The 23,186-nt window shown below is 41.5% G+C and overlaps 1 protein-coding gene and 1 long non-coding RNA gene across 7 annotated transcripts in view; one reads left to right on the top strand and one right to left on the bottom strand.

The window, feature by feature from the left end:
• TSNARE1 (t-SNARE domain containing 1) overlaps positions 1-23,186 on the bottom strand; it is a 495,466-nt gene that overhangs the window by 57,451 nt on the left and 414,829 nt on the right. For 4 of the 5 annotated variants that reach the window (XM_062626956.1, XM_062626958.1, XM_062626960.1 and 1 more), the window contains one exon: positions 9,332-9,447. In XM_062626956.1, the coding sequence (XP_062482940.1) occupies positions 9,352-9,447 (96 nt within the window). In that variant the 3' untranslated portion in view covers positions 9,332-9,351. Of the gene's footprint in view, positions 1-9,331; positions 9,448-23,186 lie in introns of those variants that run through there. The other variant, XM_062626959.1, reaches the window with a different exon arrangement.
• Positions 1-23,186, top strand: part of LOC134167854 (uncharacterized) — a 1,192,997-nt gene that overhangs the window by 919,689 nt on the left and 250,122 nt on the right. The gene's annotated exons all lie outside the window — the stretch shown is intronic.

Here is a 23,186-nt window from a genome sequence, read left to right as displayed (position 1 = left end):
CACTTTCAAGCAGCTTGTATACCAATGAGAGTCACATCCTGCCATTTAGCAACTGCACTGATGTGCTGCTCTGTTCCTAAGAAAATGTATGAGACTGTGTGGTGGGTTGGACCCCAGGTGCATTCCAAGCCGCTCTATTACTTCCTCCATCAGCAGGATGGGGTGGCGTGAAATAAGATGGAATAAAACTTCTGGGTTTAATAAAGCAAAAGCAAAGGCTGTGCATGGAAGCAAAGGAGAACGAAAGATCCACTCCTGGCAGTGTTTAAGGCCAGGCTGGACAGACAATGTGTGTCCTCTTCGGAAGCTATCAGGGACGGAGTCTTGGGTGACATGGTTTTAACCCCATGGCAGGAGGTTGGAACTGGATGATCTTAAGGTCCTTTCCAACCCAAACTATTCTGTGATTCTGTGATTTATTCTGTACTTCCCATCAGCAGGCAGTATCAAGCCACTTCCTGGGAAGCAGGGCATCCGTATGCATAGTGGTTGCTGTGGAAGACAAACATTGCAATAATGAATATCCCCCTCCTTTCTCTTAGCTTTTATTGCTGACCAGACATCATATAGTACAGAATATTCCTTTGGTCAGTTTGGGTCCAGTATCCTGGCTATGTCCATCCCCACTATCTTGCCCACTCTCCATCGTACTGGTGGTGGTGATGAATGTAAGAGTGGCAGCCTCAGAGCTGTGCCAGCACTGCTCAGTAGTAGCCAAACCACTGGTGTGTCATCAACACCTTTCTAGCTCTCAGTACAACACACAGCACTATGAGGAGAAATTAACTCCATTTCAGCCAGACCCGGCACAGACTCCCTGTCTTAGAAAGGCAAAGCACCTGAGTGTATCAAAACCTGATGCCCTCTTAGCTCCTATATAGTATTACTGTGTGCATGTCCACAGAAGGGGAAAAGCAACATATAGATTGTCTTTGGTACTGACTTCAGAGACAGAACATTGGGATGATTCCAGTGGCTTTGTTGTTCCAATAGAAAAACAACTTTGTTAAGATTGGATTTTAAAGTTACTTACAGAGAAAAGACAAAGAACGGTAACACTACTTCGAGTAGGCAAAGACCTATTTACTACTTGCAAGTATCAGAGAGCTCTTTTTCAAACCTTCTCGTTCACATATAGAAGCTTTAAAGTATCACAGAACCATCTGAGACTGAAATGGTGCCTGTTGCTTTTGTTGGGACAATACATGCCACACAGAACAGGCCACTGAGGGACTCTGCAGTCAGTGGCAGCAACCTTACCCATCATCCCCAGGTCAAGAGGAATTGCTCTCTAGAGAAGAATAAGCTGTTTTAACCTTATCAAAAAGAACCACGCACTTCCCAAACTGACGTCATTGAAAGTGCACTCACCACAGAGCCAAAGGGCTCCAGCAGGAGTGCTGGACTCCCTCTTGCTGCTCTTGTGCCTCTCATAACACCAAAATCTCTCTGTATTTTGGGAGTTCTGTGAGTCAGGCAATTCAAACATCGCCAACTGAAAATGTCAGTTAGTGGTGGTGGAACGATGTGACAGCAGTTTATGAAGTGTCTCTCTTATAAAAGAGCCTTACCCTTGCTTTTCCTGGGGGGCTACTAATTTATGCCTCAGAGAACCCTCCTGAGCCATTAATTGTACTGCAAACATCAACTGCTCCCTCCACTAGACATCACTGCTCCTGAGGAAATGTGACTATCCATAGGAAAGAGGACACTTGCCACTGACTCATTCGAAGACATATACGCTCATGACAATCCTTTCCAAATTGGAACCTGAATTTTAGGCACCTAAAGCAATATTTAGGCAGCTAAAGGAATGACTGGTGCTGTCCACAATTCAGCAGTCATGCATAGGACAGTATATGAGGCCAGAGAGACTATTGGTCTGAATCAGTATGGTCCTTTTTGTGTTGTTTCTAGCAATTCAAATTGCAAGTGCTGAAGATCAGCCTCCTCTGTCAGGTCCTTAGAGGTGTGTCATCACGGGTAAAGGTGAAAGGCATTACAAAGCATAAATAATTGATGTTTGCAGATTGCTTTGTAAAGCTCTGATCAAAGACTTTCCATCCATCAGAAGGGTCATAACGCAGTGGGAGTACTCCATTTTCCTACCCACTGCAAAGAAACAGTATAGAAACCTGAGATGGAATGAAGAAAGCTGCTGACTGCTTGAGAGTCCTACTGACTTTGGATTCAAATCAATGAATTCAAGTTACTACTTGTTAATTGAGCTGCAGGAACTGTCTACCTGTGGCCTCTCAGGCTATGGTAAAAGCAACATAATACATCCTCCCTTAGCTCTCTCACAGTAGAATTAATGACCTGGCATCATGTGATGCTTATAAAGACCAAAGAGCATGCAGATGAGCAACAATCAAGGTCAACCTGAAATGAATTCACTTAACGTAATCTGATCATATGATGTCCCATCAAAACATTCACCTGTTTGGAGGTTTGGAATAGGTGTTTGTGAACGGTGAAACTCAGAGAGCTTCTTAGACTTCAATCTGCCTATTTCCTGGCACTTCTGCCTTTCTTGCCCTGTTATTTTGAAAGAGGCTCTGCATAAAGCAGACTCTTGTCTCTTAAAATTTCTCTTTCTACTGGTATTTGTTTCTCTCTCCTACACATATGTATCACAGCTTTTAATGTCAGGGAAATCAGTTAACTCAGAGAAGTGAGGACATGGCCATTGGAACCAGGAAAGTCTTCAAGAGTTAGCTTAACTGAAGAAATTGGGCCAAATTATATACTAAACAGTGAAAATCCGGATCTCATTTTTGACTCGCTTAAATTTGAAGCACGAAAGTTACTGCAGAATCAGGATGTACCTCAGTCTTCTTGCCAGAGCAAAAACTGAGTGAGGATGCCAGAATCCAAGCCATTAATTACAGGCTAAAAGACAGGAACGAAAATGACAAGAACTGACACCTGACTATAAATGTAGGTACCTTTTCAAAAGAATAAGAATCAGGGAAAAAAGAAATTGCAGAGTTATTGATTCCTGATTGTGCTGCAGAACAAAAATGGCAGCAATGCCACAGCCAGGGCAGAGGGGTGAATTACTTTAGAATTTCAATGACAGCTGTCAAAAACATTATGACCCTTATGGGCCTTGAGAGACTGGAACAAGCTTGAAAAGTGAGCTACTCACATAGTTATTAAGCCACATACAGATGCATGGCAAAAAGAGAGACACTAAGTAAAGCCCTATGATATCAATTTATAAGAAGCAATGCCACGAAACAAACCTATCTATGTTTTGCTCTTATTTACAACGTTTGTTTGGTTGAATTATTGCTCTGTTCAACACTGAGTAGGAAATGCTGCGCTCTTACAACCTGACATTGCCAGGCGAGAGATGCACCGGGCAAATGTCAGAATGTCTATTGCATGGGTCAGAAGAGGGTGCCCAGACTTGTCTCCTGTTGGGAAGGAAAAATAGAACAGCAAATGCCAAGTACCACAAAGTAACTTGTCAATCTTTTCTTCTCTGCTACCTACTGCCCTCAAGACCATGACAGAGACGTGCTTTGATTGCATTTGTCGGTGGGTTACTGATGTGGCATGCCTTGGAAGACCTTCCCTTTGGTTCCACGTGGTACTTTATGCCCCACCTGGCTGTCTGCTGCTATGGGGGAAAGGTGCAGCATTAATGACATCTGAAGCTGATCTAGCAAAATCCTGTTTGATTCTGTTGTCCAGGTTTTGAACCTCTGAGATTGAAAACCCTGAGATGAAGATGTTTTTTACATCCCTAGACCAGATCACACGAAGGAGCGTTCCTCTGCTCCCCCAAACACACACAGTGACAAGTGCAGGTTTTACGATTCCTAGTGCATTGCAAGGAACCTGAGGTACAGCATGCAGGGACACTGTAGTGCATGAGGTACTAAAAAGGTCTGAAAGTAAGGGGAAAATAAACAAAAAAGGACAGACTATATAAAACCAGGTGTCTGAACCTCATCCTCATAGGTCAGGTTACAGGAGACATTTAACTGTATAATAAACCCATAAATGAATTAGGCAAGGAAAAGTGATTGCAAAGAAGGGAAAAATAACCCAAATAGAAACAAGATTTTCTAGGTTTTTATACTAATCAATTCAATTTTAAATTCAAAACAAGACAGTTGCATATTCAGGAAACAGATACCTGGAGCCTGATTACTACTTTTTTCATATGGACTGCAGCCCTGCTTTGGAGATGCTGCCCTAGATGGATTTTTAGCTGTACTTTAAAGATTACGTGTTGATTATAATCAGAGTAATTGTAATCCTTTCTCAGGATATTTTACATTTTAAAAACTTATGATGGTGCAAAATGCAACTGGTCAAATTAACAAGAAAGGAATGCATCAATGGTTGTTAAAGATCAAATAATTACTTCCTGGATCAGGAAACCTTTGAGTTTCAAGCTGATGAAGGCTAGGAGAATATTCTGCTGAATGATAACTTATACAATTTCCTCTTGTTCTGCTCTTCCATAACTGAGCATTGTTGTCAGCCATTGCATCAGTTACCATGAAGGGAAACACAGTTTTACTCTTCTGGGCTCTCACCTGGTTATTCACTGACAGAATCCAAGGCTGGAAAGAACAGGAGTCGACAGGGTTTAAGGACTCTAAACAAAACCCTCAGTAGTCCAGTAACCTTTGTCAGACTGAAGTGTGTCTTGCTTAATGGGGAAGGCACCTTCTGCTGCAATGAATTCCACAAGGAAAGGGAGCAGAATAGCCAAGTCATCTTTCATTCTCTCTTTCTTTGGCTAGCTGGATTGAGTTGATCAAGCTGTCATGGTAAAGCATATTTTCTAACTGTCAAATACATGTAGCATCTTTCTCAAAGTATCACCTCTTTTTTCCTACAAAGAATGCTTAAGGCTTAGGAAGCCAACAGTCTTGACCGCCACTTACCTTGTGTAATTGTGCACTCATACAAATGAGTCAAAAGGAGGAGGACACAGAAGGTTTATCTAGGATAAGAAATCCTGACACCATAAAAAGACATTGTCAAAGGACAGATTTCTTTCAGACTGCTACAGCAACACTGTCCTTTTAAATGGTTACTGATGTACTCTAACAGAAAAAAAGAGCAGCTGCAGTGTTGCTAAAATATGAGCAATGTGACCCAAAAGTTCCTGGGCTATTTTCCTAAGGTGTCAGCAAAGAAACGTACAGACATAAGTCCCCAGGAGTTTCTCTGTAGATGTTCTCTCTCTCTGCCAGACAAAAGTGCCCCAAGGGAGCAGTGACATACTTATGGCAGGGGCCTCAACAGGAAAAAGTCAGGGCTCGGAGCTCTCCTGAACAGCTGGTCCCTCTGCATGCACCGAGCCAGCAGCCAATGATGCTAAACCGCTGCTTGAGAAACTCACAGGAGAAAGCCCTTTTTGTTTGTCAGGATTCATAAAGTGATCTTTCCTATATAAGGAATGGGTTTGCCTGTCAAAATTATGTCTGATTTGTGGGGGAGGGGGGAAAAAAACACAGTTTTTTTTTTGTCCTTTTAAAAAGAACCATTGATTCAGTATCACTATTGCAAAAGTAGAAACAGGAACAAAATAAAAAGGAAGAAGACTGATCAGAACAATCTTAACAGTGTTACTGATCATAACGATCTTCAGTGCTGAGAAACCTGGGGCTGTTCAGCCTGGAGAAGAGAAGCTGCATGGAGACCTCAGAGAAGCTTCCAGTGTCTGAAGGGGGCTACAAGGATGCTGGAGAGGGACTCTTCATTAGGGACTGCAGTGATAGGACAAGGGGTGATGGGTTCAAACTGAAACAGAGGAAGTTCAGGTTGGAGATAAGGAAGAAGTTCTTTACTGTGAGGGTGCCATGGTTTAAGCCCAGCCTGTCACTCAGAACCATGTAGTCACATTCTCACTCCCCTCCCTTCCTCCTCCCCTTGCTCCCGGAGGGATGGGGAGGAGAATCGAAAGAATGTAACTCCCACGGGTTGAAATGAGAACAGTCCAGTAACTAAGGTATAACACAAACCACTGCTGCTACCGCCAATAATAATAATGATTAGGGAAATAACAAGGGAAGAGAATACAACACCTCAGCACCCACCGACCGATACCCAGCCCGACCGAGCAGTGAACCAGCCCTTCCGGGTAACTGCCCCCAGTTCTACATCCTGGGCATGATGTGCTGTGGTATGGAATACCCTTTTGGTTAGTTTGGGTCAGGTGTCCTGTCTGTGCTTCCTCCTGGCTTCCCCTCCTCCCTGGCAGAGCATGAGACTCAGAAAGTCCCTGGTCAGAGTAAGCATGACTGAGCAGCAACTAAAAACATCGGTGTTATCAGTGCTGGTCCCAGGCTGAAAGTCAAAACCACAGCACTGCACCAGCTACTCGGAAGGAGAAAAAATGACTGCTACTGCTGAACCCAGGAGAGAGGGTGCTGAGGCGCTGGCACAGGGTGCCCAAAGAAGTGGTGAATGCTCCACTCCTGGCAGTGTTCAAAGCCAGGTCAGACAGAGCCCTGGGTGACATGGTCTAGTGTGAGGTGTCCCTGCCCATGGCAGGGCGTTGGAACTGGATGATCTTAAGGTCCTTTCCAACCCAAACCATTTTGTAATTCTATCATTCTATTATCATAAATACTAACAGAATAATTTCATAGAATAGTTCTAATAATATAGAATAGAATAATTTCTCTAACTAACTGAATAGTGAACTTCAGATTTCTCATCGTGGCTGCACTTATGAAAGCTAAGGAAGCCTACCTTGAGTATCATGCAACTCAAACAACTTGAATTGGGTGGCTGGTGTTGTTTCTTTTGGTTCCTTCTTGATCCAGCACAGAACAAATTCTCTGATGACACGTTAAATGGAAGTTCTGCCAAGTCATTACTAAACTTGGGTTTTTATTCAGTGTGCCAATCAGAGTATTTTGTAACTAGTTCCCTAGCTTGCTTTCTTCCCTTTATTTTCTCTGAATGGTCATGTAGAGCTGTTATACACTGAAGCCCAGCTGTTCTCTATCTCCCTGAAGTATGTAAGACAGTTTTATATGATACAGTTTGTTGAGGTAGTTGAAACTTTAAATCCCCTGGTATTTTAAAACCCATTTGCATTGCAGTTCAGAATAGAAAAAAAATGTTCACTATGAACATGGAAATTCTGTTTCAGAAACCTCCAAAATATAAATGTGAAATTTGCTGTATGCCATTTGCTGTCAACCTAGATTAAGAATAGTTTGTAATCACCAGAAAGCATACTTGTTCCAGTATAACTCAACACAGGTTCTTCCTGCAGTTGTACTGCTGAAGAGTTTTAGAAGCTTCATAATTAGTTTCACAACTGATGATGAAGAGTAGAGCATTATATTTTTCCTAGAGCTTTCATTAGCATCTCTAGGTTCACTTCCTTCAAGACCAGGATCTCTTAGAAGAAGATTAACTTCAGTTTTCCAATGGAGTTTTACTGTAAGAACATTTCAGTTCTTTCTCCACTTAAGCGATTTATATTAAAATGTGTCTAGATTTAGTCAGCTGTTGATAAGATTTGTGATTTTTAGTAGATAGGAATATTTAACTATATATAGAAGAAATTGCATTGTAGCATAGATTATCACGATGAATCACATTTCAAACCAGACTAATGCAGAATAAAACCAGAGTAATGCAATTAGAATCACTGTAGTTGCTCTAGATTTAAATCATCAGGACAGATAGCTATCTGCACTCATAAGCAGTGTCTCATGTAAAAGAAGGACAAAAATGCATGTATAATATATATATATGCAGTAAGAACATCCATATTCAACCAATCTAAAGGTCCGTCTCACTGATATCCTATTAACTTTAGTGCTTGCAAAACACCTAAGTAAGCATGCAAGTGCAAGAATACATTTACAGCCATTTCTCCTAGCAATAATATAGGGCTCATCCAAACCCAGTGAGATGGTATGTGACATCCTTCAATAGATTTCCTTTTTCTTCCATGGATTTGTACAGTTTCTTCTTGTACCCAAATTTTGGTATCCCATACATCATGCTAGAAGGAGCCCCAAAGATTAAGTACATCTTATGTGAAGAGTCATCTTTCTGCGATTGTTTAGAAGCAACCCCTGCTAGTTTCAGTTGAGAGCACAAAGAAGACACACAGTACATTCTAATGGGCAATGACTCCATCCTCAAGGGGAAGGATGGCATGGTCAAGTAGCACTGAAATCTTGTAAAACAAAACAACAGATAAACTCTATCAATCCTTTGTGCTTTTTCTAGGGTAGTTTCAGAGGATAGTGCAGGCTAAGAAATCTCTGCTTAAACTGCTGTAAAAGGTCCCAGTGAGCCTCAGGATAATGCAGTATCTACCAAGTACAGGAGTGATTTCACACATGCTTTATGAAAGTCTCTGTGGGACTTGAGAGGTCTCTAAACTAAAAATTGTCCCCATCCATGACTGTTTTCTGCCTCAGGGCTCCTACTGGGGGTCTGCAAGCCAAGTCCCATTGATACTCTTGGGCTCTAGCTTCACCTGTTGGAAACCCTGCCATAGCAGCAGCCACATAGACCTTTAATGCCACAACCCATCAGGTGGTAGAAATTTATAAATCTGATAATCTCTCTTCAAATAAGGCCTGGCCACCTTCTAAAGAAAGAGACACCCAGAAGTGCTTTCTATCAGACTGAGATGATCAGAAATAACTTGAGTCATTCTCCTAGGGTAATGAGGGGGAAGAAAAGGGAGAAGAAAGAAAACATACTATAGCTTAAACTACAGGGATGAAGTTGCTTTGATGTATCACCTGCCTTGGTTGCAGCCCAGTCTCCCTACTACAGACCAGTACTCCTTTAAGGGTTGGATCCAGAGTAAAGATCATTAGAAACCTATTATTATTTTTGCCTATACTGCAATCTTCAGTTGTTTTGTCTTCCTGCTCCTTAGGAGAGCTTGGCTCCAGGGTATCTCTAGAACATCTCAGAAGGTAGGTGCACTTTGGAACATCTCAACATATCTGTTGGATTGTCCCCAGCCCTGCTTCAGTCTGGGGTCTTTAACATACCTTCTGCATCTCTAATTCATATCAATTTCTGATTCATTAATTAGCATTGCTATGAGACCCATATAAAATCAAACATAGCACAAACAACAGAAAAAAGGGTAATAAGATGCTTTGTTTGAATATCAATATCACTTTGGTTTACTTTTAAGGACCCACTAAGGATGTTATTTCTAAGCCAAAATACCCTTTAAAAGAAATTATTCTCATAGGCCAGACCTGAATCTGCAACTTAAGATCAATTTTTCTTACCATAATCAGCTTCTTAAACTACCTCCTAACCATCTTACAGTGTGATAAAAGACTTAGGTAAAGGCTTTTACCTGTGGAAACAGTAGCCAGATCAACCCTTGACTGAGACTGCGATGATTATGACGATGAACAGCAGAACAGCCAACGCAACAGAGAGAAGGCAGCACTTCATCTTCCTGGCTCGTAGCTAAGAGAAGAAAGACAAAATACACGGTCTTTTAATGGGAAGATGGTGAGTAAACCTATGAGGAAATGTTGCTATTTTTCCATTGGTAGGACTAGTTGAAAGAAATCAATACAACATGGAGATTTTGACTATTTTCTGGACTGACTCATCCTTCTGGACAATCCAGTCTTCCTTTTCATGAAAATCCCCCTTAAATACAATCACCCTCCCTGTACTACTTTCTTCTTGCTTAAATCTTTGTGTCACACTAGATTTCCAGACTCTGCTTGGAGGGATGGACTTGACTATTCAGTCTGGGCTCAGTCTGGGGGTGTTAAATCTGCTTTCTGGCTGCCAGGAGAAGACTGTCTCCTATGAGATAAAGAGGTCTCTCTTCACCCTGCTATGCAACAAAATCTAGCCAAGCGATAAGGCAGGCTGTTTACAGTGAAGGCAAATGTATCTCCAGCATTAACCACCCTGATTTCCTTCAAATTAAGATATGGTAAAAGAGAATCCACAGGGTTTTAATTTTGATGTCTGTTTCTACTTAAACTCATCAGCCTTCCCAGTGACCTCCATAAACATTATGTTGTTTGTTCCCATTTAAAATCTTGTGCAGATAGTTCAATTTCTCTTCCTCCTTTTTGGGTGGATTAGAAGAAGGGTTTTCCCATGATCCCACAGTGCCAATAATCCTCTTATCCAGCACACGCACGAAAAGTAACTTCAAAGAAACAGTTAACTCAGGATTTCTTCTTGAGACCAGATCAACTAGTCCTGCAGCCAGCAGACTTGATAACACCATCTTGACATGATAAACCAATTGCTCGTGTCCAGAGTTATTTGCCTTGCTTAAAACTGAAGCAGTACTCTCACAAGAGAAAAGTATGTAACTGTTGTTATGTACTTTTCCTTCCTCTCTTCCTCCAACTGCTGTAATCAGGTCTGCTTCAGATCTTTGGTTAACCGGTTTACATCACTCTGCACCACACTGCATTTCCCATAGAGACATAGTTCCCCAGCTGTTTTGTTCCACAGATATTTTGGCCTATTTTTTATGTTCTACAGATGTTTTAGCCTCATACACTGTAAGTGACAGGAGACTCATCTCCGTTGGTGCTCCAAAGTCCAGTGCTTCGTTCCCTCATAACCCTTCCAAGGCCCATCCGTGTAGAGCTGGAGAAGTGTTTCCAGCAGGGAACTGTGATGCACAACCACCAACCAAAGTGGTGTATTTTTATCAAAATGTGGATTTCCAGATTATTATTTTTAAACAAATTAAAATGCTGTGTTGTCCTGCCTCCATAGCAGATAAGCAGTGATTCATCTTGGCTCTCTGTTTACTTTTAAATTCACAGAATCATAGAATCACAGAATGGTTTGGTTTGGAAAGGACCTTAAGATCATCCAGTTCCAATCCCCCTGCCATTGGCAGGGACACCTCACACTAAACCATGTCACCCAAGGCTCTGTCCAACCTGGCCTTGAACACAAACAGGGATGGAGCATTCACAACTTTCCTGGGCAACCCATTCCAGCGCCTCACCACCCTCACAGTAAAGAACTTCTTCCTTATATCCAATCTAAACTTCCCCTCTTTAAGTTTTAACCGGTTACCCCTTGTCCTATCACTACAGTCTCTAATGAAGAGTCCCTCTCCAGCATCCTTGTAGCCCCTTTCAGACACTGGAAGCTGCTCTGAGGTCTCCACACAGCTTCTCTTCTCCAGGCTGAACAGCCCCAGCTTTCTCAGCCTGTCTCCATACAGGAGGTGCTCCAGCCCCTGATCATCCTCGTGGACTCCTCTGGACTTGTTCCAACAGTTCCATGTCCTTTTTATGTTGAGGACAGCAGAACTGCACACAAAACTCGCACAAAAATGTTTTCATTTGCTTTGGAAAAAAATGGGTGCTTTAAATAAATCATTCCATGTGCATGTGTTAAGAAGGATCTTTTTGTCAAGTGTGATAGAAAGGAGTGTACAGAGGGACACTGTTCTCCACCTCCCCAAAGCCCTCCTTGGGGACACCCATGCACCCACACTTTTCAATCAGTCTGCTGTGTCTCCTGGGGACAATACAAGTGTCCAAGAGCTATGTCTGTTTAACAGATTATTTCACCTCCAAAGTGACGTTTCTTCATAGTGGCTCTGCACTTGCAGCCTTCATGTCTAGAGGGGTAACTACAGTGAATTCTGAAAGCTGAGCGCATGAGATGACAGACCTGCTACAGCATCCTCTTTAATTTTAACCTTGATTAATTCCAGGTCAAACCAGGAAACCTGTGTTCCCACCTGCACCTAGATGGCCTTGTCCACCTCTAAAGTGCCAGAGCCTTTGTCTGATCAGCAGAGGATGCTAATGGGTCATTTAGCTTCCAGCAGCATTCTCAGTTCTTCCTAGTGAGAGTTTCAAAGGCTGCAGTTACCATTCCACATGGCTTCTTCATCAGTCCCTTTGCAGAGAGACTCCCTTGTTTTGCTCCTTCTAGCACTGCAAAGCCCTATTCACTCTTATTTTGCACTTTATGTAGTCTCTTCCCCTGCCCTTTTTTCTTGTTTTTAACCAACATTAAGCTAGCATAAAACTCAACCATAAGCAAACTAATACGAGGGTAGGAGAGATGCAATCAAGCTTGCATTCTGGTGTTTGGTTCACGTTTTATAACCTTGCCCTGGCTGGTAAGTCAGGATAATGATTCCTGTTCCGTTTGCAACATCTCTTAGTGGATTTACTACTACTGTCCTGCACAGCCATATAGTCTGTTGCAGTAGTCTCCCATTAAGTCCTAGTTCTTTCTTTACTTTATATTTCAATAAGGAAAGTGTTCAGTTCTTTGAGTCCTTTTAGTCTCCACCCATAAATCTGTACATGCTGGAGGAACAGTAAAAACAGCAGTAGAGCCCTGCCTGATCCCACAGGCTTTCCTACACACACTGAGGAAGAGCAGCTGTATACCTCAGCTTCTTTTTGTCACTTAGGTGGAAAAATACTGATATATGAGCAAAAGGCAGCAGTTCTCCTCAAGGTACCAATGCACATGCTGCATCAGGAAGGGCTATGCAAGCATCCCTTTACATACAACTTGGTGCAAGAGGCCCTTATAACCCATTCCCTTCCCTTATCAAAGGAGAAAGATGTTAGCACAGAGGATGTTGGACAGATCGTTCTGTTCATCAGATAGGATCTGCAGACTGTGGTTATTACATAAATATACACCAACAAACAGTATACAAAATAACATTGCATAGAACAAACTCTGGCTATTATCCCTTGTTTAGGCTAACAGAATCCGATTGCCAAACTGATATCATAAATGGTGTCTTAATGCCATCACTGTCAATCTTGAGGGAAGTGGGGAGACAAAATAAACATGCCCCTACATCTTTAGTAATACAAAGGCACTGACAAACAGCGGGAGCACATCAAATCAGAAACATGATCACTCAACAGCTAGGAAATAGTAGAGTTTGTGTTCCATGTGTATGCACATATAGGCAGTATTTCGTTCCCCTCCCTCTCAAGCAGAATCTCTGCCTTATTCAATAAATGAGTTATTATTATGCTACATACACCATGAATGTGGGAGTCCACATTCACATGAGACCATGCAAACCTTTCACTTAATATAAAAGTTCTAGTTTTTCCCCATGGGAGTTCCATGACAACAGAATTATACAATTAATACTTTCCATCCTTAATAGAAATGCAGAAATGGGTTTATGTCTGTTCTAAACCACGGAACAAGAGACACATGACAACAGCAGAAGTATAGCTGATCTCAAGAGAACTCCAATTCACCAATGTGATTCATGGTGCCATCACTTGAATCCAGGTTAATCTACACCTACATGGAAATGGTAAACCTGTAACGGGATCATTTCTCACCAGGGCAAGTTCCTTACTGCCCTAAAACAGATATTACTAGGTTTCAGACAGAAAATTACTAGTCTCAGAACAGCAGAGCCACAGCCACAAGAAATGTAAGGATCAAAAAAAACCCCAAACACAACAAAAAACCAAACCAGCTATAAAATGAATCATTTATTTTATGATATAATTCTTCCGGGAGCTTTGTGTTTTTACCATTTCCCACACATCTGACTAATCCACAGTCACTTTCAGTCGTCTTTTTCCAGCTCCTTCTCCCTTCAACTGCTGAAGATCTTCCTTTTACACTGTGCATTAATGTTACTCCCTGTTCTCCTTGACTTTCCTGGTCTCCAGCACAGGAAGCTCTGAGGCACTATGACCTCCTCTCGGCTCCTCCAACCTACACCCATTGTTCTTTGCAGGAGTAAAATGATTTTGCTCAGCATCTCCCACTTGAATCATAGAAACACAGACTGGTTTGGGTTGGAAAGGACCTTAGGATCATCCAGTTCCAACCTCACTGCCATGGGCAGGGCCACCTCACTCTAGACCATGTGAAGACCACTTGTAGCATACTTAGACGTTTACCAAAGAAAAGACATACTTAGGACTATGGACTCTTCATTAGGATGTGTAGCGATAGGACAAGGGGTGATGGGTTCAAACTGAAACAGGGGAACTTCAGGTTAGATATAAGGAACTTCTTTACTGTAAGGGTGGTGAGGCACTGGAATGGGTTGCCCAAGGAAGTGATAAATGCTCCATCCCTGGCAGTGTTCAAGGCCAGGCTGCACAGAGTCTTGGTTGACATGGTCTAGTGTGAGGTGTCGCTGCCCATGGCAGGGATTTGGAACTGGATGATCCTAAGGTCCTTTCCTGTTGCCTTCGCAAGGCGTGGTGACCTGGTTCAAACCATTCTGTGTGGTGGATGGCGTTTATTACCAACACAGCATTATATACTCTGGGTTTACAGCGTTCTTTGACTCATACATGGCATTAAACAAGAGAGGTATCAACATTTGATGCATACTCTTGGTACAAACTGAATTTTGAGGGTCCTGTCTCCAACTTCAAAGTAGTATCAATGAAAAAACGAGGATATAAGGGGTTTTATTTTCAGACACTTGAAGGTTTTGCCAAACACTCCTAAAGGTCACAAACTGCTTTTTCCAGGTTTTTTTTTTCCTACTAACTTGCAAAGCTCTGTCCACATATAGGAAGCACAGGAATTTAACAAAACTTCCTTAAAAACATGTTCCTTCCGGGGAAACACATTTCCCAAATCTCCACTTTGGAAAAGATTTCCTCCCTTCAGCTACCCCTTCAAATGAGTATCAAAATTGAGATATAGAAATCAATGGAAGAACTAAAATTTCAGACTGAATTTTGGGCAAGTTGAAAGCTACCAGGAAGCATTATCTTCTGCTAGAAAATGTATGAGAAATAATTATAAGCAGTGCTATCTGATTTCCTTTTAATTATATGAGCTTATTCTGAACCTCAGGATGTTGTTGCACTGCTCTGGTTTTATAGCTATTTCCCAACCTGTTGTAAGCCCATTTCCCATAACACCTAGAATTTGTTGATTAAATTGGAGCTAATCTATTTTCATTGTACGTGTTTTCCCAAGATGAAAAGAATGCAGCCTGGGACAAAAACCCCTAATCCTGTAGTAAGACATAATGGCTTTTTTGCAGTTATTTTTTGCTAGGCTCTCAGGGTTTTTAGTAAAACGTTAGAGGTACAGATATATCTTAATCCTGACAGAGGCTCTTTAAACACACATGTGAAATAGGAGTGAAAAGCAGGGAAGGAATGAGCAAGGCTACTTAAGGACACAGCTGAGATGAGGTTTATATTGACAGGCAAACTGGACATGATTGAGCCTGGAAGAAAGCTTTCCCTCTTTGTTTCCTAAAAATAAGTGTGAGTTTTATTTTACAGCCTAGAAGATGTTTATTTCTTGGGGGTGACATGTGAAATATTGCAAGACATTTTCATTATGTCACAACAGATAGTTAAGTAATTACAAACTATTAAAACCCATTAAAGCCCCAGGCCCAGAAAAGCAAGTTTCATCTTGGAATCTCCTAAGCAAATACATTTACACGGAGGAAAGACACGTTTCCTTGCTGTGGATTTGAAAGCTAGTTGGGGCAAAGCATAAATAATAATAGCAGGGGCTTGAGGAAATTATTTTTCCTGTATTTATATAGCATAGGAAAAAACAATGTTAAGCATTTGATTTTTTAATGAAAAGCAGCATTGTGTTTTCCTACCCCTGATGGATTAGTTACACTGTAAACTGCAAGGCAGGAGGTTAAGATTTCATAAGTGAGTCTAATAAGGAGACAGAAAGTCCTAGAAACAGGCATTTTATTTCAGGCAGGGATTTGTACTAGAACAGCTGCTCTATTCTGGGAATGTCATAGCATACAACGCTGCTTCAGAGTAGAGACATAGCCTGCAACTCCATGGTTTTGGCATTTTCTAGGTCTCCTGCTGGACAAAAGCATTGGGAAGCCTGGTATCATTAGCTAACTTAATGTCATCAATATCCCGCCCTCTTACTCCCCCTGTCTCCGTTCTTATCCTTTAGACTGGGATAAGGATGATGATAGCAGAGAAAGAGCATCACCTGAGATGGTTAACCCAAGACCATGTGTCTTTGTTCCTTCATCTTGCAATAACAAATAATATAAGCATTTTACATACCCTGGGCTTTTCAGTTAGGTTGTATGGGCAAGAACCTGCTTCCGAGGGGAGGAGGTCCATTTTTCAGTCACTGTTTCTTAGGTTAAAAAAGGCAGAAAGCTAACCTGTCGTCAGGACCCAAAGACTCATTAAGATGACCCATTTTTACCTACATGAATGCTTACAGGTATTTTAAACACAGCTTTAAATGATGAGCAAATCATGAAGCATTTTCCAACAGAGCCAGTGTTACAGGAACTTCTGGTAGTACAATTCCGTTCCTTGAGCAAAGAAACCATTGAAGATTTATCTTCTATGGAGATCTATTTCCTGCAAACCCATCCAGCAAATGAAACACCAAAATGATTGAATTTAGAAACCACACAATAACAGCCTCCAGTTATCAGGTCAGGTCCTTTTAAGGGCCTCTGCAGGGATATGAAAACCCACCATGATTAATTTTCAAGTACTGTTTCCTTCATTGTAAGATTAACAAATCTGTTTGACACAAAATGGTACATTTTATATGCAAATCTCTGTAGAGAGAGTTTTGTGGCATTAAAGAGGTTCATACAATTTTGCTCACCCTGCCCTCAGAGGTCACTTGGAATTGCATGAAGGCATTTGTCTATGCCCTTAATATGCATTTTGAAAGCTAATTTGAGGTCTGCTGGATTGAGAACCCAGGTCCCTAATTACGTTTGGATGTGTCCATGCAAAGATGGCATTATGAATCTCACACTACTGTCATTCCAATATACACCAGCAGAAGCTCTGCTGAAGGCTGTGGAGTTCTCATGGGGGACAAAAGGAAATATTGGAATAACGCCGCAGGAAATCAGACCTTGTAGTTGTGTGTTTACCTCCAAGTACTGTGTATTAAGCATACAGCAGGGAAAAAATCACCTTACACTTGCACCAGTGTTTTCATCATTACGAGTTTTGTTTTATATTCCATTTACATTGATAAGGCGCTTCAGTCATACACAATCCTCTCTGATGAGAGCATAAACACACTTTGTTATTGCAGTGGAAGTGAGGAATATGACCTTTAACGTGTGTACAAATTAAAACGCACTGACCAAACTTGATGACCTTTATGGTAAAGCTTCCTTATAGAGTAACAATGAATTTGCCATCAAATATCACTGCTTCTGCAGACGCGCTAGAAAAGGCCAGTAATATCATTAAGCACTTTTAGTGTTTTTAAATGAGAACGAAGCAGACAAGCTGCATCTGAGTAAAACCCACAAGATATAAGAGCAACAGAAAAGGGCCATCCCTCACCACCAAGGAAATAGTACTTTGTTTATCACATTGTTTGTGTGCCTTTGCTTCCCCATCATTTGGACTGATTTCAAACTTTCCCTTATGATGCTCTATGTATTTGCCACATCCCATTAATTCTATGCAGCCATCCCATTCCCCATAAATCGTTTCCTCATTCCTTTCTTATTCATTTATCTTCTTTGCATGCACCCCAGCTGAAGCCAACTGCTACCAATCGGTATGATTCCTCAGAACACACTATTGTAAGACTATTTTCTGTTGCATAGCTATTTAGAAACTGATAACCATTCAGGATTACATAGAATCATAGAATGGTTTGTGTTGGAAATGACCTTAGGATCACCTAGTTCCAATCCCCTGCCACAGCCAGGGATGCCTCAAACTGGACCATGTTGCCCAAGACTCCATCTAACCTGGCCTCAAACACCACCAGGGATGGAGCATTCACCACTTCTCTGGGCAACCTGTTCCAGTGCCTCAGCACCCTCACAGTAAAGAACTTCCTCCTTATATCCAACCTTAACTTCTCCTGTTTAAGTTTGAATCCATCACCCCTTGTCCTATCACTACAGTCCCTGATGAAGAGTCCTTCTCCAGCATCCTTGCTGAAGACATTTTCTATGCCTGCAGTCGACCTCAAGTTATTTAATCTAAATGAAAATACTACGGCTATATTGAAGAATAAAACTATTGAAAAGTTGAAAGTATTCCATGCTGAAAAAGGTAATGCAAACCCTTTCTCTAGTGAGAAAGATGGAGAATGTGAGGAGGGAGAGGGAGAAAGGTGTTTGTCCCATCAGTGAGGGTGCTCATTTTAGTGTTTCTAGGAGATTTGGTTCAGCTTGGGAAGAGATGACTTGTCTCAACCCCTGGTTCATGTACACTCAAGACCAGGTTGGACAGAGTCTTGGGTGACATGGTCTAGTGTGAGGTGTCCCTGCCCACGGCAGGGGGTTGGAACTATGACCTTAAACTCCTTTCAAACCCAAACCATTCTATGACTAGTTCAAAATCCAAGCTGATTTTCACCATCTGCAACAGGATGAGGATAGAAGCACAATGTTTTCCGTGCTGGTTTGCCTAGAAGCTGACAGGGGCTGATGTTAAGCCTGTACGCATGGATTTAATTGCTGCATTTTCTAATTTCTGAATGCTTGAATTAGCAATCCTAATACTCCTTTAATATATTTGGGTTTTTAATGGCTGAGACATCATTTGTAATAACACATGATAATGGCTTACATTTCTATCATGTCTTTCAAGGCAGCAGACCTCCAACGTGATTTACAAATTCACTATAAAGAGGATTATTTTCTTTCCCCAGCACTGGAATGAAGCCACCTACCTCTGGCAGCTGTTTAAATTCTACATAGCAAAGCTAGGCAGCAGCCTAAAGCAGGTAATGACTATTGTGTGTAGCCAAAACACCACAGAGCCTACATGTTCTCAAAACAGAATTTGCCCAAGGTAGAAAAGCAAATGCCCTTATGCTTCTGCAGAAACCACCTTGAGACGCGTAACAGCCCCACACAGAGACTTAACTCCCCCAACAATTCAAACCCAGAAACACAGTTGCAAGGGAGCAGAGAGAGAATGATTCAACCACATTAAGGCAGTGCTGTGCCCAGAGAAAGGCTTCTTGCTGAGACTTGTTTATTAGTTAGGTTATAGTATCTTATGAATAGGACTACTTGGCTGGATTGGCAATCACAGGCTTTGAGTCACCCTCCTGCTGATCTCAACCCTCTGAGTCCAGTTCAAACACCTTTCAACCCAACTCCCTTATCTAGTCTTACGTTATCGGTTTTTCTGTGAGGGAGTTCTAGGAGCCAATGCAGAAAGCCTTAACTGCAGAACCAGCTGAGGAAAAATACTTGGGTTCCCTAAATTGTCTCGTTTTGCCAACAATGACTAGATCAAACTTTGCACAAGCTTCTAAGGACCACAGCCAAAGAAAGTATATAGTCTGGCTCAATTCCATTAGTGTTAATGGAACTACTTCAGTGTACCCTTATGAGATTCTGATCCAAAGGAGTTAATACTTCCTACTTAGCACCACGTGGATAGCTATATGCAACTTTTGTAGTTAAAAAAGGCTACTAAAAATAAAATGCTTGGTAAACAGGTGGAGCATCAGCCATGAAGGATCTTCAGACCATCCTCAAACACGTGCAAGTGTCAGATGAAGAAAACAAAGGCACTTCTGGCCTTGTAAAAAAATAATGTAATATTGTTCACATTGGGACTGAAAGAAAGGATTTTCTGTATTCAAAGCACAGTGTTCTTGAACTAAGACTTGCCTTCAACCCTCAGCAGCAATTAAGACAAGTTGCCCTCAGGGTAAGTCTACAAGCACCAGGGAACAAATGGAAGTTATAGGCTGGTCTGATTCTATCACCAGAAAGCATCAGTACATATAAACAACAGTCGGCACATTCCTGATCCATGAAGAAGCTTTTCCCAACCTTATGAATTGTAAGTAAAACCAAGTTTTGGAAGGGGTTCCAGGAAGTAGTGTCCCATCAACATTCCAGAAAGTCAAGTGTTAGGAGCTGATGAATCTTCAAGTGAAAATGTCACAGAACCATAACGGGCAGTATTTTGTGCTGTGTTTTCATTAAGCAATTGATATGATTGGAAAAAAATCAACCCCAAAAGCAGAAAAGACTTGTGTTACTCATAAAATCATGGAATAGTTAGGGTTAGAAAGGACCCTAAGGTCTTAATTTCAAAGTCTGCCTGATCTTTACTGTGATCATTGATTTAATATAGGGCATTACTTATGAACTTTGCTCACCAGTATCTCTAGACCATAGAATCATAGAATAGTTAGGGTTGGAAAGGACCTTGATCATCTAGTTCCAACCCCCTGCCATGGGCAGGGACACCTCACACTAAACCATGCCAACCAAGCCTCTGTCCATCCTGGCCTTGAACACTGCCAGGGATGGAGCATTCAGCTCCATACAGCTTCCCTGGGCAACCCACTCCAGTGCCTCACCACCCTCACAGTAAAGAACTCCTTCCTTATATCCAATCTAAACTTCTTCTGTTTGAGTTTGAACCCACTACCCCTTGTCCTACCACTACAGTCCCTACTGAAGAGTGTCCCCCCCAGCATCCTTATAGGCCCCCTTCAGATACTGGAAGGCTGCTGTGAGGTCTTTATGCAGCCTTCTCTTCTCCAGACCATCATTAACATCAGTCCTATTGCAGTAGTATCTCTACTATTCCTAAAACACTACCATCATTAGCAAGTCAAGCAGTGATTCACAGGCATAAACTATCGTGTGTTACATCACAGTGCTGCAAAGCAGAGCTGACTTCTACTGCACTGAACATTAGATGGATCTCTAAACATGGTAAATAGGGTTTTTCTAGTACTGAAGTCAAAACAGTGTAGAGAAAAAAAACACATGTTCCAATAACAAGATTAACAAAATGTTCCTTAAAAAAGAAACCCCAAGAGGATGACCATGTTTTGTAACCAAGAATACTACTAAAGCTCCTGATTTTTCCTCCCAAGCATGCTATTTTTCACCAGTTTACAGGCATCCACCATGTCACTGCTGCTCCTTTGCAGACTACTCTGGAACAAAGTGCTAAGTAGCAGTGGGTAAATTAAACTGAGACCAGGCATGAAAATCTTACTTGTGAAAAGTAACAAATTGTGTGTTAGGAGCTCAAGGAATGCACACCTCCACACTTTGCCTAAGACAGCATAGATACACGGGCAGACTGAAAGCTATTTTACAGCTTCTTAACCCCATATAGAGCTATAGGGGTCTTCACATACTTAACGTATATCTCATAGAGACAAGCTGAATCTTTAACTGCCAAATCAGCAACATTAAAGGACAAAGGATATTTCCTTTTTATTACTTACTAGTGCCTGTCACAAGAATAATAGAATCACAGAAAGGGTTGGGTTGGAAAGGACCTGAAGATCATCCAGTTCCAACCCCCCTGCCATGGACCTTGCCTCACACTAGACCATGCCACCCAAGGTTCTGTCCAACCTGGCCTCGAACACTGCCAGGGATGGAGCATTTATCACTTCTTTGGGCAAAGAAGAGGTGAATAAAGTCACATCTAATGTAATACTAGTGAAACTAAGAAGAAATAGCAGTGCCTCCGTATCATTTGATAAATGGGACAGAGTTAAATATGAGGCAGCATGATTTTCCGTAGAAGCCATGAAGAACTGGTTAGGCTATCAACATTTCTGATCGCAACGTTTGTTTAAACCCAAACAAGCTCTCCAAGGTCTGAATAGTATTATTACTCTCTGTGATTGTTCATTTTCACATTGGCCTATGAGCTTTCAGTTTTCTGGATTAAATGCACAAATGGCACAATGTAGCCCAAGTCGATGACGAACTTCTGCCTCTATAAGAAAGCCCAAAGTAATGGAAAGGTCTGCATGAAACAGTATTCTGCTGAGGTTCTCTGCAGAGTTTTGCAGATGGAGATTCAGGGAAAGTCAAAGAGCAAAGTTCAGGACTCATAAGAATACCATTCAAATATAAAGACCATCAAAAAAGATACAAAATAGTAAGCAATGCAGAAACTTGTACAGATAGATATAGTGCCTTTGCCTCCTTTTCTCGTTAAACTGTAATGTGATCTTTCATAGGTCATTTAACTTCTTTGTTGCTTAATTTCCTCTTTTACAAGATTAGGGAGAATAGAATCATGGAACGGTTTGGGTTGGAAAGGATTTTAAGATCATCCAGTTCCAACGCCCTCCCATGGGCAGGGACCCCTCACACTAGACCATGTCACCCAAGGCTCTGTCTAACCTGGCCTTGAACACTGCCAGGGATGGAGCATTTACCACTTCTTTGGGCACCCTGTGCCAGCACCTCAGCACCCTCACAGTAAAGAACTTCTTCCTTATATCTAACCTGAACTTCCCCTAAAGTTACTTCATTAAAGCAGATGTTACTTCATTGAAGAAAAAAAATACGGATGCCTGATGATGGGTCTCATTATTTGCCAAGATCAACACTTAAGCACTTGGGTTTTTTTAAGTATCCATTTTGTATGTGGATGGGATTTTCTTTGGTTTTAAGTAAACCAGTTCAGCCATTTCTAAGATTAAATGCTTTACCATCTTCCTGGATGCTAGCACTTTAATTATGTAGTCACACAATAGAGTTGTGGGTATGTCATCAGAGGAATGACACGTAGTCCCTTCCTTCATCCCTAAAACCACAATGTGGAGCGCTCTGCAACATTATTCTTACATACATTTCCTAAACTGTAGTTTACTCTGAGCTAAGCTAAAGTGAACAATGCCTGATATGAAAACTGACAATCATCACAGCTCTAAACATTTTACTGTTCATCAGGTCCTGGCAATAACGCAGTATTCAGAAGCCTGCTGCATAATTCACTGCCATCAAAACAGCGTTTCCTGCATCTATGTCAAAATCCTTGTGTATATACAAATTGTAATGGATTCGGAATAAAAGGGATCATTATTACAAACAATGGATTATCAGCACTACTTCACAAATGGCCTCGGAGCCTGACCCTGCCGGTCAGAATCGTAACCCCCAGCTCTAGGCGCAGTCTAGGCAGCACTGCCTAGACAGGGATGTTTATGTGAAGTATGTAGTAATAATTTGACTGTGATAGACAACATAATAAAGCTCTGTGAATGTCACAAAGCACAGTGCCAACAGTCAAGCCTATTGAGCATATCCATTACTAGCAGCAATGAGAGGACGACCTGCAAAGGAAAGAATTAAATGAAATTATGAGTCTTTAAGGGCAAAAACAAAAATAGCTTTAATGCTCAAGTTTTATCTCATCACAAGGATGAAAGGGGGAAGAAAGCAATAAAATCTATTAAAGCCACCCTATCTTTGTATGTATATGTTTGATGTTTGTCAC

Source organism: Pezoporus occidentalis, unplaced genomic scaffold (genome assembly GCF_034315485.1).
Source record: "Pezoporus occidentalis ecotype Australia unplaced genomic scaffold, CSIRO_AGI_Poc_V1 ctg3, whole genome shotgun sequence".
NCBI classification, from domain to species: Eukaryota; Metazoa; Chordata; class Aves; order Psittaciformes; family Psittacidae; genus Pezoporus; species Pezoporus occidentalis.
The sequence above is the reverse complement of the archived record's forward strand: the minus strand, read 5'-3'. Positions and strand labels throughout refer to the sequence as shown.